Genomic DNA, 14,693 nt, shown 5'->3' with positions numbered 1-14,693 from the left:
AAGAGGGGGTCTTAGTATCCAAGTCTAATCTATCAGAGGGGGCCGTAGTATCCAAGTCTAATCTATCAGAGGGGGTCTTAGTATCCAAGTCTAATCTACCAGAGGTGGTCTTAGTATCCAAGTCTAATCTATCAGAGGGGGCCGTAGTATCCAAGTCTAATCTACCAGAGGGGGTCTTAGTATCCAAGTCTAATCTACCAGAGGGGGTCTTAGTATCCAAGTCTAATCTATCAGAGGGGGCCGTAGTATCCAAGTCTAATCTATCAGTCTACACAATACATTAACATCTCATTACAGCTTTGTGCTGTTTTGCTGTTGTTTTGAGCCATTCATTACAAAATAGTACAATTTAGATTTTATTACAATTAAATATTTATGGCAAACCTTCCCAGTGGCAATGCGTTTTCTCTGTGGTGAATGCAGAACAGAGAATATTGTTGTATGAATACTGAATGACACTGTATGAAGTGTTTCCCCTACGATTTGTTTCAGCAGCGGTGGAAGAGTTAGTGTGTGTGGTGGCGGGGCTCTTCCTATGGAGGGGAGGGGTGGGGTCTTCCTATGGAGGGGAGGGTGGGGTCTTCCTGGGGTCTTCCTATGGAGGGGAGGGGTGAGGTCTTCCTGGGGTCTTCCTATGGAGGGGAGGGTGGGGTCTTCCTATGGAGGGGAGGGGTGGGGTCTTCCTGGGGTCTTCCTATGGAGGGGAGGGTGGGGTCTTCCTATGGAGGGGAGGGGTGGGGTCTTCCTGGGGTCTTCCTATGGAGGGGAGGGGTGGGGTCTTCCTGGGGTCTTCCATGGAGGGGAGGGGTGGGGTCTTCCTGGGGTCTTCCTATGGAGGGGAGGGGTGGGGTCTTCCTGGGGTCTTCCTACGCAGGGGAGGGGTGGGGTCTTCCTGGGGTCTTCCTATGCAGGGGAGGGGTGGGGTCTTCCTGTAGAGGGGAGGGGTGGGGTCTTCCTGTGGAGGGAGTGCTCTTCCTGGGACATACATCTATGCGTCTACATTAGTGGCCGCTGCTAAATGCATCTAGGGAAAACACTGGTAGCAGAGCTGCCTGCGTCCCAAATGGAACCCCATTCCCTATGTAGTGCACTACTTCTGACCAGAGCTCTATGGGGGAATCGGGTGCCATTGGTCTCTTGACCAACTATGAGCAGTGACTCACCTAACTAAACAGCTATACAACAGGAGACAGGACAGGACCAACTATGAGCAGTGACTCACCTAACTAAACAGCTATACAACAGGAGACAGGACAGGACCAACTATGAGCAGTGACTCACCTAACTAAACAGCTTTACAACAGGAGACAGGACAGGACCAACTATGAGCAGTGACTCACCTAACTAAACAGCTATACAACAGGAGACAGGACAGGACCAACTATGAGCAGTGACTCACCTAACTAAACAGCTATACAACAGGAGACAGGACAGGACCAACTATGAGCAGTGACTCACCTAACTAAACAGCTATACAACAGGAGACAGGACAGGACCAACTATGAGCAGTGACTCACCTAACTAAACAACTATACAACAGGAGACAGGACAGGACCAACTATGAGCAGTGACTCACCTAACTAAACAGCTATACAACAGGAGACAGGACAGGACCACCTAACACACTACACAAGAGGAGACAAACAGGAGACAGGACAGGACCAACTGCGAGCAGCCACCACCTAACTCAAACAGCTATACAACAGGAGACAGGACAGTACCCAACGGTGAGCAGAGTGACTCACCAAACTAAACAGCTATACAACAGGAGACAGGACAGGACCAACTATGAGCAGTGACTCACCTAACTAAACAACTATACAACAGGAGACAGGACAGGACCAACTATGAGCAGTGACTCACCTAACTAAACAGCTATACAACAGGAGACAGGACAGGACCACCTAACACACTACACAAGAGGTGGTCATCTCTCCACTGGGAAAGCTACTAGGAATGCAGGTTTTTGCTCCAACCCCACACGTGCACATTTATGTGTGTGTACACAGATGAATCAGGTGGGTTATATTTGAGTTGAAAATAAACCCTGCACTTGACAGACATACAGACGTATAGACAGACTTACATGGTTAACTGTAGACATGTACTGTATGCAGACATGATGGAAAGAGACCCAGTCAGACATGCAGACACAGAAAATACACACACACACACACACACACACACACACACACACTCTCTCTCTCTCTCACACACACACACTGCTCTCTCTCTCACACACACACACACACTGCCCTCTCTCTCTCACACACACACACACACACACACACACACACACACACACACACACACACACACACACACACACACACACACACACACACACACAGCCCTCTCTCTCTCACACACACACACTGGCCCCTCTCACACTCGCTCGTTCTCTCCCACACACACACTGTCCCCTCACACACACTCTCTCTCTCTCTCTCTCTCTCTCTCTCTCTCTCTCTCTCTCAATTCAATTCAAGGGCTTTATTGGCATGGGAAACATATGTTAACATTTCCAAAGCAAGTGGAGTAGATAATATACAAAAGTGAAATAAACAATAAAAATAAACAGTAAACATTACACTCACAGAACTTCCAAAAGAATAGACATTACAAATGTCATATTATGTATATATACAGTGTTGTAACGATGTAAAAATGGTTAAAGTACAAAAGGCAAAATAAATAAACATAAATATGGGTTGTATTTACAATGGTGTTTGTTCTTCACTGGTTGACCTTTTCTTGTGGCAACAGGTCACAAATCTTGCTGTTGTGATGTCACACTGTGGTATTTCACCCAATAGATATGGGAGTTTATCAAAATCGAGTTTGTTTTCTAATTCTTTGTGGATTTGTGTAATCTGAGGGAAATATGGGTCTCTAATATGGTCATACATTGGGCAGGAGGTTAGGAAGTGCAACTCAGTTTCCACCTCATTTTGTGGGCAGTGTGCACATAGCCTGTCTTCTCTTGAGAGCCAGGTCTGCTACTGCGGCCTTTCTCTTTTGTAATATTTTTTAATTTCACTTTTTTCTCCCCAATTTTGTTGAATCCAATTGGTATTTAAAGTCTTGTTTCATCGCTGCAACTCCTGTACAGACTCAGGAGAGGCGAATGTTGAGAGCCGTGCGTCCTCCGAAACACAACACAACCAAGCTGCACTGCTTCTTGACACAACGCATTCAACCCGGAAGCCAGCCGCACCAATGTGTCGGAGGAAACACCGTACACCTGGCGACCTGGTCAGCGTGCACTGCACCCGGCCCGCCACAGGAGTCGCTAGAGCACGATGAGACAAGGACATCCCTGCCGGCCAAACCCTCCCTAACCCGGATGACGCTGGGCCAATTGTGCGTCGCCCCATGGACCTCCCGGTCGCGGCCGGCTGCGACAGAGCCTGGGCTCAAACCCAGAATCTCTGCTGGCACAGCTAGCACTGCGATGTAGTGCCTTATACCACTGCGCCACCCGGGAGGCCCCACGGTGGCCTTTCTCAATAGCAAGGCTATGCTCACTGAGTCTGTACATAGTCAAAGCTTTCCTTAAGTTTGGGTCAGTCACAGTGGTCAGGTATTCTGCCACTGTGTACTCTCTGTTTAGGGCCAAATAGCATTCTAGTTTGCTCAGTTTTTTTGATAATTCTTTCCAACGTGTCAAGTAATTATCTTTTTGGTTTTCTCATGATATGGTTGGTAGGGGACTCTTCTCCAGGTTCATCTCTGTGTAGGTGATGGCTTTGTTATGGAAGGTTTGGGAATCGCTTCCTTTTAGCGAGTTGTAGAATTTAATGTCTCTTTTCTGAATTTTGATAATTAGCGGGTATCGGCCTAATTCTGCCCTCCTCCTCCCTCCCTCCCCCCTCCACAGACACTACACTTCCCCCCCCACTCCTCACCCTGCAGCGCTCCAGTTGATGCTTCAGAGGTTCAGACTCTGAGGACGGTGGCTGCTGGACCTTCAGCCAGTTCTCAGAGTTGACCACAGCTTGCTCCAGTTGCTGCCAGAGGTTATAGAAGGCCAGGATCTTGCTCTGGTAGGCCAGCCACTCCAGCCTCTCAGCCAGCAGGGCACAGAACCCATCCCAGCGAGTGTTGAGCTCCTCGGCTGCTTTCTGGATGTCATCAGCCCTCCTACTACCACCCTCTGGAGGGACAGACACAACAGGAAAGATGTTACAGTCAATGAATCATCTATCCACCTATCCGTCCGTCTATCTATCTGCAGTGCCTTCAGAAAGTATTCATACCCCTTGACTTATTCGACATTTTGTTGTGTTACAGCCTGAATTCAAAATGGATTAAATAGATTTTTTCCCCTCACCCGTCAACACAATACCCCATAATGACATCACAATACCCCATAATGACATCACAATACCCCATAATGACATCACAATACCCCATAATGACAAAGTGAAAACATGTTTTTAGAAATGTCTGCAAATTTCTTAAACATGTAATACAAAAATATCTCATTATCTCACCACTTCTTACAAAACGGACCACTTCTTACACTTCTTATCGTCCCAGAATAGGTTCCTTGTTAATCCTTAGGCCCCGCGTGATGCGCTTATTGCGCCAATACTGGGATAACACTGTACCATGTAGGAGAGACCTTGTTTCTGTCTTATGGAGCTGCTCCAACCATCCAGAATACGATTCCACTGAATCTCCCTGGGTTTCCAATGGGAACAGTATCTTGCTGGAATCAGACCCTAACTCGGGCTTCAGTAAGTCTGTCAACATCTTCATACATCATTGTTAGAGGAGCTACGTTCACAAACAGTTGATGAAAAGATAAACAACGTGCTCGACTCCATCTTATATAAACTTAAATCAGGTGTTGAATCCTCGTATATAATCCAATGAACAGAAATAGTACAGCACTCCGGTAACTAAACTTACATTGACATATTTTTTTGCCTCACAAACGTTTCGGGTACGAAATGTCACAACATCAAGTTATCGTATCCCTATTCTAAGTTTGTCACAGTGTTTATGAGATATATTGATGGCATGGAGGATGCCGTCCATTACATTTCTGTTTGTGTCCGATAAAGAACATGTTTCCTTTTTGGATGTTTTGGTTAGGCAAGATGGTAATGGCCTACTGAGAAACAGATAGAAACAGCAGTCATCTCAGCAGTTATCACATTCATTAAAAACAGCTGACTATACAGCCAACTCCTTCTCATTAGGCGCATGTGTGACTCTGATTCATCATTGGATGTACATGCCAAAGATTTATGTGAACGATTCAAAACAAGAGGTTATAAAGAAGAATTATTGAGTAAGACAAAGTGCGCGGAAATGCATTCTGCAACGTCAAAAGAAATCCCTCTCCTCCCTCTGCAACTTTGGTGTCCACCTACCGTCCCACTTCAAGGTCGATCCAGGTAGTGGTTAATACACATTGGCACATATTACACACTGACCCCAGCTTTGGTAAAGCCTTTGAATCCCCCCGAGGTTTTGCTGTAAGAGACCCTCAAATTTCCAGGATTGTTTAGTAAGGTCAGACTTTGTCTAAGAAACAATATTTTATGTCTATCAGTTACCTGACGGCAGTTTCCTTGTCACAACTGTCCACTGTTACGCTATGCCCAGAGGAAGGTTCCAGGTAGAATAACACATAACATGATATATGTTGTATATCTATATAGTGTTCCGGTCACTTGTGTTATGTTGGTAAGACCAAACGTGAACTTACGACAAGGATATGTGCGCATAAGAGCTCGATTCGAAAAAAATCACCTGTTGCCAGGCATTTCAACAGCCATAATTATGAACTAAGTACCGTCTATTATATGGGCATTGAATTGTTCTATGGGAGGAGATGGGGATCAATGATTTCTCCAAAGAGAGATATACTGGTAACACATGGCCACTCTTGTTCCAGCAGGCCTTAATGAGGAATGTTATTTTTCTCGGTTTTTGTAGTATGTTTTTTGTAGTAGGTTATAAATAGTCCATACATTTACGTAATGACATCATAATGTAATTGTATTGTGTGTCTATCTTTATTTGATTATCATGTTTCCCCCACAGCTTCCTCTGCTGGGATCTCTTGATTGGGCCAATACTGACTGTGAATTTAGAATTATGCCCACCTATGTGATCTTGTTGTTGTGACATTGATTGCTATTGCTTTGCACACTGAAGAAGGGCTTGTACCCCAAATGTTTGTGCTGCAATAAAAATATGTCAATTCAAGTTTATTTACCGGAGTGCTGTCCTATTTCTGTTCTTTGGAAAGAAGACTGAACCAGGTTTTCCTCTAGGATTTTGCTGTGTGCTTCGCTCCATTCAGTTTTTTTTATCCTAAAAAACTCCCTGGTCCTTGTCGATGACAAGCATACCCATAACATGATGCAGCCACCACCATGCTTGAAAATATGAAGAGAGGTACTCAGGGATGTGTTTTATTTATTTTTTTGCGGTTTTACTTTAGTGGTTTATTGCAAACAGGAGGCATATTTTTGAATATTTTTATTCTGTACAGGCTTCCTTCTCTGTCATTTAGGTTAGTATTGTGGAGTAACTACAATGTTGTTGATCCATCCTCAGTTTTCTCCTATCACAGCAATTAAACTCTGTAACTGTTTTAAAGTCACCATTGGCCTCATGGTGAAATCCCTGAGCGGTTTCCTTCATCTCCCGGCAACTGAGTTAGGATGGATGCCTGTATCTTTGTAGTGACTGGGTGTATCGATACACCATGCAAAGTGTAATCAATAACTTCAACATGCTCAAAGGGATATTCAATGTCTGCTTATTTTTCATCCACCAATAGGTGCCCTTCTTTGCGAGGCATTGGAAAACCTACCTGGTCTTTGTGGTTGAATTTGTGTTTGAAATTCACTGGTCAACTGAGGGACCTTGTATGTGTGGGGTACAGAGATGTGGAAGTCATTCAAAAATCATGTTAAAAACTATTGTTGCACACAGAGTCCATGCAACCTATTATGTGATTTGTTAAGCAAATGTTTACTCCTGAACTTATTTAGGCTTGCCATAACAAATGGGTTGAATACCCAGCTTTTCATTTGAATTAATTTGTAAACATTTCTAAAAACCTAATTACACTTTGACATTATGGGGTATTGTGTGTAGACCAGTGACACAAAATCTAAATCTAATCAATTTTAAATTCAGGCTGTAACACAACAAAATGTGGAAAAAGTCAAGGGGTGTGAATACTTTCTGAAGGTCTCTCTCTCTCTCTCTCTCTCTATCTATCTATCTATCTATCTATCTATCTATCTATCTATCAAGCCCCTGCTTCATAATAACTAGGGCCCTAGGGAGTCAACAATCTGAGCCGAATAAACCTGAACGGTCTGTTCATTCATTGGTAATAACACAGTGTAATCAACAGAGAGAAGACTGAAGTACCCAGTACTACACAGCTTTCACAGACAATCATATGAAATCAATCCTTGTATAAGCGGCCCCTCTTTACAAGACAACAGCCCATATTAAACCACGCTGTTGTCAGGTAAACGCCACCATTACACAGGATTGAATTGAAATGTTCTATACAAATCCATACCATCAGTGTTTCAGTGTAACAACAAGAGAAAGTGAAAACCCTGTCCACAGCAGTGCATTGATACCTTTAGTGTTCCAGTTGGGTTCAAGTGTTCTTCTATTCAGAACCTCTGACTCGGAGGCAGGGTGCGACAGTAGGCTCGGTCGCTATGCAGTGACTGCGTCCCAAATGGCACCCTATTCCCTATGAAGTGCACTACATTTGACCAGGTCTCCTATGGGCTCTGGTCAAAAGTAGTGCACTACACGTGGAATAGAGTGCCATTTGGGAGGAAGACAATGTTTATCCTTTATGACTTGTTAACAATGATACAAGGACAGAGGAAAGCAGAGGAGGTGACATGAGACGCAGGGATCCTCGCCCATGGAGTCTCATAACAAGGGCAGAGACAACGGTTGCTATGGAAACAACGACAAGGGGACAGACGACAGGTAGAGGAGAGTTGCCATGGGGACAGCCGGCAGTGGGTGGGTGTCTGTGTGGCAGTGTGCATGTGTGGCGTGGGTGTGTTTCATTTACCGCTCGCCAGCTGATCGAGCAAAGCCTGTGCCGAACGAGTTGCTTCCTGAAGCTTCCGCAACTTCTCTGGCCTCTCCCTCTCTATCGCCTGAGAGAGAGAGAGAGAGAGAGAGAGAGAGAGAGAGAGAGAGAGAGAGAGAGAGAGAGAGAGACAGAAGGAGACAGAGAAACAGAGGGAAACAAAGAGCGAGGGAAAAAGTGATACATCATGGCCATAGTGACTGGCTGACAGTGTAGTGGTAGTGGCTGAGTAATGAGGTATGGTACATTTTGGGTAACACTGCATTGTGAGGTGCATTATGGGTAAGGCTGCATGACCTATGACCTCACCAGGACTTTATCGTGGAGCTCCTGTACGCTGCCCTCCTTCCTGGACATGGAGAACTCTGGGCTCTGTAGGATGGCCTTGGAGCGCGTGATGAAACTGTGCAGCTCAGTGAAGTCCATGTCAAACCTGAACACACACAGAACAAAAAGTCAATCCCTACGCTGGTATAACGCTCCCAAGGTGTAGGACAACGTTAGGACAACCTGTTCACCAACTACACCTGCATATATACCTCTTCCTCTATGTCTTCCTCTGTGATCCAGTTATTTATGGCTGTAAGATTCTCCTAGTAAACCTGAAGACACACACTCTAGTCTAATTCACAGTGCTCTACACAACCACACAAGACCAGTTATAACAACTGTACCGAACACTGTCTACACATCACATCCCAAACATCTAAGGCATTCATCTGTTCTCGCTAAGTTACACAGCACCAACTGAGAAACTGAACTATTCAATAGTGGTTGACTCAGACTAGAGACATAATCCAAACCTACCTGTTAGTCAGCCTGTCTCAGGCCGGCCAGGGACAAGAGAGAGAGACTAGCTTGAGTACAGAGGGAGAGGGGCACATAGGTCTCTGGTCAAAACTACTGCACTATGTAGTGAATAGTGTTTCATTTGGTACGTCTCCAGAGACTGGCTGACAACTGGAATATTGTCTTTAGGCCCGGAATTCAATCGTTGCAGATAATGGATATTTCCCGCACAGCACACTACACACTAGACTCAGGATAAATCAGGATGTGCAACGATCGAATTCCTGCTATCACTCAAAGTCACGATCGAATTCCTGCTATCGCTCAGTCACGATCAAATTCCTGCTATCGCTCAGTCACGATCAAATTCCTGCTATCGCTCAGTCACGATCAAATTCCTGCTATCGCTCAAAGTCACCAAGACTATAATACGTCTACACCCCCAGTTTGGCCACACCCCCTGGTGATTCTGCAGAAAAGTGATTGGAGGAGCCTGCCACCTCACCTTTTCCTGAGCTCTGATTCGACAACAATCTGTCTCTTCTTCTGGGGCGGTGGAGAGGGCAGCGCTGCTTTAGTATTCTTCACCACCACCTTCTCACGCGTCGTCACCTTGGATACGCTCGCCGTCACCGAGTGTGTCAGCTTCGTCTGCGCGGTCTGCACCGTGGTTACAGCCAGAGAGATCTAAAACACAGACACACACACAGTGTCAAGGCACAAACACACACAACATCAGTGTCAGCTCACACACACACAGACAGGCAGGTCAGGACACAAACACACACCAGAGATCCAAGGAATTTGTTTCTATCCTAAAAGTAAGAAAGTGAAGAATTGTTTGTGTTCAGCAATATGCCTGGGAGACCTTCTCTCGTCCGTGTGATCGACAGTGAATGTCAGAGTGACTGTTCCCTAACAATGTTAGAGTGACTGTTCCCTAGCAATGTTAGAGTGACTGTTCCCTAGCAATGTTAGAGTGACTGTTCACTAACAATGTTAGAGTGACTGTTCCCTAGCAATGTTAGAGTGACTGTTCCCTAGCAATGTTAGAGTGACTGTTCACTAACAATGTTAGTGACTGTTCACTAACAATGTTAGAGTGACTGTTCACTAACAATGTTAGAGTGACTGTTCCCTAGCAATGTTAGAGTGACTGTTCCCTAGCAATGTTAGAGTGACTGTTCCCTAACAATGTTAGAGTGACTGTTCCCTAGCAATGTTAGAGTGACTGTTCACTAACAATGTTAGAGTGACTGTTCCCTAGCAATGTTAGAGTGACTGTTCCCTAGCAATGTTAGAGTGACTGTTCCCTAACAATGTTAGAGTGACTGTTCCCTAGCAATGTTAGAGTGACTGTTCACTAACAATGTTAGAGTGACTGTTTCCTAACAATGTTAGAGTGACTGTTCCCTAGCAATGTTAGAGTGACTGTTCCCTAACAATGTTAGAGTGACTGTTGACTAACTCGATGAATGTTAGAGTGACTGTTCACTAACAATGTTAGAGTGACTGTTCCCTAACTAGATGAATGTTAGAGTGACTTTCCCTAGCAATGTTCGAGTGACTGTTCACTACCCCGGCCCCGTGCGCCCGTGCAATGTTAGTAGCTTGACTGTTCCTCTAGCTAATGTGTACAGAGTTGACTGTTCCCTAGCAATGTTAGAGTGACTGTTCCCTCATCAGCAATGCGATCTCTATTAGAGTGACTGTTCCCTAAGAAACAATGGAAGAGCTGATTTCTATTTTAGCAGTGTTACCGGTGTGGTCAGCCTGTAACAATGTTAGAGTGACTGTTCCCTAGCAATGTTAGAGTGACTGTTCCCTTGCAATGTTAGAGTGACTGTTCACTAACAATGTTAGAGTGACTGTTCCCTTGCAATGTTAGAGTAACTGTTCCCTAACAATGTTAGAGTGACTGTTCCCTAGCAATGTTAGAGTGACTGTTTCCTAGCAATGTTAGAGTGACTGTTCCCTAACTAGATGAATGTTAGAGTGACTAAAGTTCACTAACAATGTTAGAGTGACTGTTCACTAACAATGTAGAGTGACTGTTCACTAACAATGTTAGAGTGACTGTTCACTAACAATGTTAGAGTGACTGTTCCCTAACAATGTTAGGGTGACTGTTCACTAACAATGTTAGAGTGACTGTTCACTAACAATGTTAGAGTGACTGTTCACTAACAATGTTAGAGTGACTGTTCACTAACAATGTTAGAGTGACTGTTCACTAACAATGTTAGAGTGACTGTTCCCTAACAATGTTAGAGTGACTGTTCACTAACAATGTTAGAGTGACTGTTCCCTAACTAGATGAATGTTAGAGTGACTGTTCACTAACAATGTTAGAGTGACTGTTCACTAACAATGTTAGAGTGACTGTTCCCTAACTAGATGAATGTTAGAGTGACTGTTCACTAACAATGTTAGAGTGACTGTTCCCTAACTAGATGAATGTTAGAGTGACTGTTCACTAACAATGTTAGAGTGACTGTTACCTAACAATGTTAGAGTGACTGTTGACTAACTAGATGAATGTTAGAGTGACTGTTCACTAACAATGTTAGAGTGACTGTTCCCTAACTAGATGAATGTTAGAGTGACTGTTCACTAACAATGTTAGAGTGACTGTTACCTAACAATGTTAGAGTGACTGTTGACTAACTAGATGAATGTTAGAGTGACTGTTCACTAACAATGTTAGAGTGACTGTTCACTAACAATGTAGAGTGACTGTTCCCTAGCAATGTTAGGGTGACTGTTCACTAACACTGTTAGAGTGACTGTTCACTAACAATGTTAGAGTGACTGTTCACTAACAATGTAGAGTGACTGTTCCCTAGCAATGTTAGGGTGACTGTTCACTAACAATGTTAGAGTGACTGTTCCCTAACTAGATGAATGTTAGAGTGACTGTTCACTAACAATGTTAGAGTGACTGTTCACTAACAATGTTAGAGTGACTGTTACCTAACAATGTTAGAGTGACTGTTCCCTAACTAGATGAATGTTAGAGTGACTGTTCCCTAACTAGATGAATGTTAGAGTGACTGTTCCTCAACAATGCTAGCGACTGTTCCCTGCCTGTTCCGTAACTCTATGAAAAACATATACATTTTCACGTAAAATAGTCACAGGTTTATGGGGTAAACAAACTATTTCAATAAACTTGATGTTGTTCTTTTCTGAGCTAAAAGCCTAAAGTGATGTAATCAGTGGTTGACTTGGGCAGGAGTTGGTCGGAGCTGACTACCGGCACCTCAAATGTTCTATTGCTCCTCTTCTAGAATATTAGCTCAAAAGTGTTGTGGAGCTCCTGCACCTAAATATAAACAGTACCGGCACTGAAAATGAAACCAGAACCTATTTCAGTCCAGGTAATGCTCTGGACGTGAGGAGCCTTTCACACTGTATTGAAATGAAAGAAGAGCTTCACTTAGATACATTTGTTCTTTCACATTTTACAACTGTTACTCTCTCGTGGATGTGTGGTAGGGTCAATAAGAGAAATAAAGTGCGAGCTATTTAGTTGTTAGGAAACTAAACTGAAGCCCTGATCAGTGAGGTGTGGAGTCCAAACAGTGCTTTATCTCTGATAACACAGATAACTCTTAACATCCTCTGTGTGATGAAATAGACATTTTCATGTTGTACGTGTGCTTGCTTATGCGTTTTATCCAAGTACATAAAGATGCATAAAGATGCACTTTCTGTATAATCTCAGCCAGTCAAATTGTGAACCACGTCATCAAATTGTGTATTATGTCATCAAATTGTATACTACGTCATCAAATTGTGTACTACGTCATCAAATTGTCTTCTACATCATCCTCAAATTGTGTACTAGGTCATCAAATTGTGTATTACATCATCCATTCCTGCAAAAATATTTTTTTTGCAATTCGTATGCTATGTTACAAATCCAATTGAAACTATGTGTTTAGAATTTGTTGTGCTTAAGATCATGGAGTGCATTTTTAATTCCATTGTACATGACCAAAGTGTGTGGCAGACCTGGGTTCAAATACTATTTGATATCTCTCATGAACGCTGAGTGTTTGCTATAGCCTGGATGGGTCCCGGATGGGCGAAGTTTGCCAGTTTGGGACTATTCTAATGATCCAGAAGGCCAGACAAACCCAGTCAAGCACAGATAACATATTTGAAATGATTTTAAATAGTATTTGAACCCAGGTCTGGTTTGTTGAATATGAATATGCCCTCACACATTATGGTCAGGGACAAAATAGATGTATGACAGACAGGCTAATAGATTGGTCAAACAGTGATATTGGAGTGTCGTGCTGCCATGGCGACCGTGAGATGTGAGATAGCAGCTGGCTGACAGCTGATGGATGCTAGAGGTAGTTGATTAACATTGGGCTCATGAAGACACCACACTACAACTAGGGTCAAATAATATGATTATAATGGGCCTGGAGAGAGACATATGATTATAATGGGCCTGGAGAGAGAGACATATGATTATAATGGACCTGGAGAGAGAGACATATGATTATAATGGGCCTGGAGAGAGAGACATATGATTATAATGGACCTGGAGAGAGAGACATATGATTATAATGGGCCTGAAGAGAGAGACATTATGATTATAATGGACCTGAGAGTATAACGGGCAGAGAGAGATATGATTATAATGGACCTGGAGAGAGACATATGATTATAATGGACCTGGAGAGAGAGACAAAAGGGAAGAGAGAGAGAGAAAGGGGGAAATAGATAGTTGAGAGAGAGACAGACAGCAACACAATTAGACCCAACCAAATCATGACAAAACAAAAAGATAATTACTTGACACATCGGAAAGAATTAACAAAAAAACTGAGCAAACTAGAATGCTATTTGGCCCTAAACAGAGAGTACACAGTGGCAGAATACCTGACCACTGTGACTGACCCAAACTTAAGGAAAGCTTTGACTATGTACAGACTCAGTGAGCATAGCCTTGCTATTGAGAAAGGCCGCCGTAGGCAGACCTGGCTCTCAAGAGAAGACAGGCTATGTGCACACTGCCCACAAAATGAGGTGGAAACTGAGCTGCACTTCCTAACCTCCTGCCCAATGTATGACCATATTAGAGACCCATATTTCCCTCAGATTACACAGATCCACAAAGAATTAGAAAACAAACCGATTTTGATAAACTCCCATATCTATTGGGTAAAATACCACAGTGTGACATCACAGCAGCAAGATTTGTGACCTGTTGCCACAAGAAAAGGTCAACCAGTGAAGAACAAACACCATTGTAAATACAACCCATATTTATGTTTATTTATTTTGCCTTTTGTACTTTAACCATTTTTACATCGTTACAACACTGTATATATACATAATATGACATTTGTAATGTCTTTAATCTTTTGGAACTTCTGTGAGTGTAATGTTTACTGTTTAATTGTTTATTTCACTTTTGTATATTATCTACTCCACTTGCTTTGGCAATGTTAACATATGTTTCCCATGCCAATAAAGCCACTTGAATTGAATTGAATTGACAGAAAGGGGGAAATAGATAGTTGGAGAGAGAGAGACAGAAAGGGGGAAATAGATAGCTGGAGAGAGAGAGACAGAAATGGGGAAATAGATAGCTGGAGAGAGAAGACAGAAAGGGGAAAATAGATCGTTAGAGAGAGAGAGAGAGAGAGAGAGAGAGAGAGAGAAATACAAACACAGAGAGAGACAGAGAAAGTGGTTGAGATGGAGAGAGACAGAGACAGATGAAACACATGCGACTGACAATTAGTATTTGAACCCAGGTCTGGTTTGTTGAATA

The 14,693-nt window shown here is 43.3% G+C and overlaps 1 protein-coding gene across 8 annotated transcripts in view; it reads right to left on the bottom strand.

Moving 5' to 3' along the window:
* LOC106592409 (dystrophin) overlaps positions 1–14,693 on the bottom strand; it is a 395,558-nt gene that overhangs the window by 152,814 nt on the left and 228,051 nt on the right. For 7 of the 8 annotated variants that reach the window (XM_045699454.1, XM_045699451.1, XM_045699449.1 and 4 more), the window contains 4 exons: positions 9,399–9,580; positions 8,414–8,537; positions 8,084–8,171; positions 3,909–4,156 (listed from right to left, as the gene is read on the bottom strand). In XM_045699454.1, coding sequence (XP_045555410.1) covers positions 3,909–4,156; positions 8,084–8,171; positions 8,414–8,537; positions 9,399–9,580 — 642 coding nt within the window. Of the gene's footprint in view, positions 1–3,908; positions 4,157–4,259; positions 4,301–8,083; positions 8,172–8,413; positions 8,538–9,398; positions 9,581–14,693 lie in introns of those variants that run through there. The other variant, XM_045699455.1, reaches the window with a different exon arrangement.

Source organism: Salmo salar, chromosome ssa17 (genome assembly GCF_905237065.1).
Source record: "Salmo salar chromosome ssa17, Ssal_v3.1, whole genome shotgun sequence".
Taxonomy (NCBI): domain Eukaryota; kingdom Metazoa; phylum Chordata; class Actinopteri; order Salmoniformes; family Salmonidae; genus Salmo; species Salmo salar.
The sequence above is the reverse complement of the archived record's forward strand: the minus strand, read 5'-3'. Positions and strand labels throughout refer to the sequence as shown.